The sequence below is a fragment of the Carlito syrichta genome, unplaced genomic scaffold (assembly GCF_000164805.1).
Source record: "Carlito syrichta isolate Samal-C Ts95f unplaced genomic scaffold, Tarsius_syrichta-2.0.1 Scaffold169018, whole genome shotgun sequence".
Classification (NCBI taxonomy): Eukaryota; Metazoa; Chordata; class Mammalia; order Primates; family Tarsiidae; genus Carlito; species Carlito syrichta.
This window is the reverse complement of record NW_007113114.1, coordinates 5768-11022: the sequence shown is the minus strand read 5'-3', so window position 1 is coordinate 11022 and position 5255 is coordinate 5768. Positions and strand designations below refer to the sequence as shown.

Below are 5255 nucleotides of genomic sequence, written 5' to 3'. Positions count from 1 at the left end.
AAAAAAAAAAAAAAAGGTCTCCAAAAGGCATGATTATAGGTCAGGCTACTCAGGTCAAGGTGAGAAGGGGGGCAGACAGACGTTCCCACAGGGGTCAGGGCTGTCTGTGTGGACAGGACAGGACACATTTGTCCTCAAGCAGTTCTTCACCTTAAAGAGTCATAAAACTGTTCAAAGACAGTGGTGTGGACCTGAAGGGCATTGTTTGTAGGTATCTCACTGGGTGACCGCTGAAGGGTCAGCACTGATTCACCGCCGCCCAAGCAGGGATTTCCCTGCAGGAGTCATTCCCTCCTTCATTCCAGATACACCTGAGTTCAGAGCGCTGCCCATGCGTTGTTCCAGGTGCCGAGCAGAGCCCCAGAGGAGACAGAGCCAGGACTTGAGGGGCAGGGCAACCTGGCCAAGGAGAAAACCACACAGGTCATCCCAGGGGCGGGACACGGAGGGCTTCTCCAAGGTGGCGTCCAAGGCCAGGAGGCAGGCAGGGGGAGGGTGGTTTGCAGGGGAAGGGGGTGGGGGCACGGGCTTGGTGTCCTTGAAGCTCTGGTTCTCAGCTCTGCAGTGCCCAGAGGTTGGCGCTGACGCAGTCAATGCTGAGCCAAGCAGCCCTGTCCCAAGGGCAGAAGTCGTGCACTGCCAGTGGTGGGCAGGTGGCGAGCGGCCTGGGTCCCCTGGGTGGGGCTCAAGGGTGTGCCCAGGGGGTCAAGCAGCCAAGCCCCAGGATCCCAGCCAGAAAGAGGGAAGGAAAGCTGCCCGTGAGGGGCCTGGGTCTCAGCCCCTTCCTGCCCCAGAGTTCTGAGGGCGGGCCTTTCCGGAGGCCCGGGAACCCCAAGGGACAGACTTTCTACAAGTTGCTGGCTGTCCCAGTCTCGAGTTTTACAGACTGTTAAGTCAGTGTGGCAGAGAGGGGCTAAAAACAGTTACAATTCCTTTAAAAGATCAACCTGCAGGCTCCAAACCTGATAGGCATGAGGCTAGAAAAAACTAAATAGGCTGGGCTTGGTGGCTCAGCCTGTAATCCTGCGCTTCGGGAGGCTGAGGTGAGTGGATTGCCTGAGCCCGCGGGTTCGAGACCTGCCTGGGCAACTTGGTGAGCCTTCATCTCTACAATAAATAAAAAAGCAACTGGGCATGGGAACACACGCCTGTAGTTCCAGCTACTTGGAAGGCTGAGGCGGAAGGATCGCCGGAGTCCAGCAGGTCGACGCTGGGGTGGCCGTGTGTGTGCCACTGCACGCCAGTCTGGGCGACGGAGTGAAACTCCAACTCAACAACAACAAAAAACCTATATAGCCACAAGGTGCTTTCCTGAAGATGCAAGACAGTAACCAATTCACAACTTTACCCCCACATCCTGTCTTTGTGAAGTTATGGTTTACAACCCCTGCTTGTCATCTATATCCTGGAGACAATCTGTTTTATGAAAATCTGGTTTTGCTAAATACCACCTTGTAAATTACAAAGAAAAATGTATAGTCATACAACCTGACCCCCTCTCTTACCTAAACTAATGTATAAAACCCTTCTCCTCTTTCTCTGGGTTGCTCAGCCTTGGAGCATTAGCCCGCCGAGTCCCGCCAGTGTTAAACTGCTACTTCCTAAGACAGCCTCGGTGTCAAGGTCTCTGTTTTCCTGCAACATCAGGATTTTGTGGAAATTCACATACAATTTATTTTTGCAAAGCATACAGCTCATTGGCATTTGCTACAATCACCATCTCTATCTAGTACCCGAGCATTCTCATCACCCCAGAAAGAAACCCCGTCCCATGAGCAGTCACCCCCTCCTCCCCCAGCCCCTGGTGGCCACCAATCTGATTCTCAGCTCTGTGGATTTGCCTGTTCTGGGCGTGTCACTTAGATGGGATCACACACTGCAAGGTCTTCTGCATCTGGTTTTTCTGACTCAGTGCAAGTTTTGAGGTTCGTACACGTAGTGTGCGTCGGTGCTTCTCTCCTCTTTATGGCCAGTACTCCATTGAGTGGACGGACCTGCAGGCTGCTTCCCCCTTCACTGTGAACATGGCACACTAAGTGTGAGCTCACATCTCCCACTCTCTGGGGTCCACACCTAGGAGAATTGCTGAGTCCCATGGGAACTATCGTAGGCTCATCCAATAACCGACAGACTGTTCCCCCTGCTTAAAAGAAAAGATGTGGGCAGTTCAAAGTCTTCACTCACCATGTGGGACCCTGAAAATATGCTTGGGAGCACCTGCTGGACGCAGCATTTGTCTCCACAGTGGATGAGGCGGCCAGGAGGACAGGCTGCCAGGGAACCAGTGGCCTGGCCTGGGGGAGGCAACCATACCCACAGGCACTCTACCACGGCTCAGTGTCACCTGACTACAGCCAATCTGCTCTCTGTGCTGTGACCAGGGCCCATAGAGCCCCGGCAGAGTGGAAGCCCACAGGCCCCGCCTGGCCCAGCAGACCTGAGTCATGATTTTGGGTGGGTAGCCCTGAGATAGAGAGAATCTTGGTCTGGCAAGACAGTGGGGGACAGCAGAGAACACAGATTGGGGGACTGGGCCTCTGCCAGCTGCAGGAGAAAATCCTGCCTCTAGAATGTCCTGTATGACCTTGCTGGTTGTGGTGATGTGCAGAAAGCACTAGAACTGTACATAGCCCACAGGCAGCACTGCATAAATGCTGGCTGCCACGATTTTTTTTGCAGTCAAGTTTTTTTTGGGGACTGTACCCCAGGCTGGAAGGCAGTGGCACCATTATAGCTCACTGCAGCCTCGACCTCCTGGGCTCAAGTGATCCTCCCAAGAAGCTGTGACTATGGGTATGTGCTGCCATGCCTGGATACAGTTGGCACTCTTCAAGGTAGCAACATGACCCCCATGAGGTGGCACCTGACCTGTGTATATCTGGCCTGTCCCTGGTTGTGTCTCCAGCGCTGAGGACCTGCTGGCTGAGAGTGAGTGGCTGGGGCATGTCTGCAGAGGGCATGCCGGTGAGTGAGAAACTTTCCCAACCCCCAAACTTGGGGTTGCAGGCGCAGAAGCCCAGTGGTCCTCTGGGCATGTGGCTGTTGGGGCGGCAGGTGGATAGGTCTCTTGTGGAGACTGGTGGGCTCACTCGGCCCCGCCCCAACCCTGGCGCTCACAGAATCTCAGGACCACAAGAGGAACAAGAAAGCCAGGTTTACTGTGGGTTAAGCCAGTGGAGACAGAGGAAGCTGGTGACCACATCTTTCCGGCCACCACTGGACTCCGCTGATTGCCTACTCCCGGGTCAGGCTCCCACCGAAGTTCTAGGTATAACCCAGTCTGTGGGACAGGACCCCCTCCCCCACAGCACAGTGCATGGGGGTGCCTGCCAGGTCTGAGTATGGAGATGGAGGCTGTGGTGTTGGCTGCGTCCTCAGGACGACGTCTTGGAGGGCGCCACTGCCCCCTTCTTCTTGGGGGCCGTGAGCAGCGCCAGCTTCTTGGGCAGGCTGTTGCTGGCTTTCATTACCACGTCATGCTCGATCTTCTTCCGGATCCCCACCTCTAGGCTCTGAGGGGCAACCACAGGGCAGTCAGAGGGGACCCCAGGCAGGGGGAAGCCTGCCCAGAGCCCTCTCCCTACCTGACTGCCATCTCCCTACCCTGAGCCCTGCTTTACAGCTTAAATCCTGCTTTGGTCCCCTGTTCTCTGGAGCTTTAACACACAAAGAAATCCTCCTTACCTCTGCACCTTGGCTTCCAAACCTCTGCTCAAACCCATTTCACCGATGAGCAAACTGAGGCACCTGAAGCAAGGAGGCACTTGCCCAGGGTCCCCAAACCACATGAGCCTGGCATGACCACAGCCTCTGATCCCAGGCTCTAGGTGGGCAGTCTCCTCCTGTCCCATGTCACCTCTGCTTTGCAGACATGACCTGGGGATCCGAGGGGTGGGAGCCAGCAAGTGAAGAAACAGGGATGGGGTGAAGCCAAGTGCATGAGTCTAAAACTGGAAACTCAGTTACCAAACTGTCCCTGTCCTAGTATGAATCACAATGACCATGACCACCGTCGCCAGAGTAGCTAACCATGGGGCCGAGTGCTAGGGACACAGAGGCAGCATCCAGGGTGTGTGAGGGGACAGTATGAATGCGATATAATACGCTAAACTGTTAAAGAATGGTAAACAGTGAACAGAAGAATGAGGGCTGAGTGGCCGTCAGGGCAGGCCTCTGAGCGAGCAGAGGGAGCCGTGAACTTCCCGAGAATCCAGGGGAGGAAGCAGCTGGCAGAAAAGCTCTGGGTAGGCCAGGAAGGCCGGAGGGAGCCAGCAGGTGCAGGCAAAGGATCCAGGCTGGGGGTGATGAGGCAGGTCGCACAGGGCCTTGTGACTGTGAGGTGGAACCATGGAAGATTCTGGTGGAGAAGGGATGGAACCCTGCTGTGAGGGGAGAGGGTGGGACCTGGAGAGGGACGAGAAGGTGGGAAGCTGGTGGAATGTGAATTGATTCTAAAGGTAAAATGGATGGGCGAGAAAGGGGGATTCCAGGATGACTCCCAGCATCTGGAGGGACAGGGTCACGGGGAAGGAGAGGAGAAAGGGGAAGGGAGGACCAGGAGCCTGGACTTGGACATGCGGAGTCTCAGCGCCCACGGGACCCCCCGCCCATGGAGGTCGGCAGGCCAATGGGTGCCCAGTTCTGAGAACACCGTTCCCCCAGGTGTTTGATTCGCTTGAGATGGCAGGGGTGGTGAGCACGGACTCCCATTCAAACCCAGGTCTGACGCCACCAAAACCGGCTTTAAGTCTTTCCCAATTCTTCATCCTCAACCCTACCCACCTACATGGAACAACCGCCCCTGAAGACACCCACGAAGCGTGGAAACGAAACCACCCCAGGAACGGCACGGACGACCGAGGCACCCGCGCAGGCCCCGCCCACAGGTAGGGTCGGGGGAAGCGAAGCGGCGCGCGGGTGGAGCGGAGGCTGATGTCCAGCACCGCCCTCCTGCACAGCTGGGGACCTCCTCCCTGCCAAGCCCCAACAGGGAGAACGCGGCGCTGCAGGCCTCGTCCGCAGGAGCCACCGTTGGGTGGCGAGTGGTGTCCCGCACCCGCTGCACTGGGAGGACGGAGAGGCTCCCGGGGCTGGGGCTCCCGGCTCCGTCCTCCCCCTCGCTGACTCCCGTCCCATCTCGCGATTCCCGAATAGGCCTCCGTCCCTCGCCCTGTCCTCTCCTTCTCGTCACCCCTCAAGCTCTGTCCCACCCCCTCGACACCCCTCCGGCCCCCTCCCTCCCCGCTGGCCGACCT

At 56.9% G+C, this 5255-nt stretch overlaps 1 protein-coding gene across 1 annotated transcript in view; it reads right to left on the bottom strand.

Moving 5' to 3' along the window:
- Window positions 1-3138: 3138 nt before the first annotated feature.
- CUNH19orf53 (chromosome unknown C19orf53 homolog) overlaps window positions 3139-5255 on the bottom strand; it is a 2595-nt gene continuing 478 nt past the window's right edge. The window contains exon 2 of the mRNA XM_021709156.1: window positions 3139-3599. Coding sequence (XP_021564831.1) covers window positions 3375-3599 — 225 coding nt within the window. The 3' untranslated portion in view covers window positions 3139-3374. The remainder of the gene's footprint in view (window positions 3600-5255) is intronic.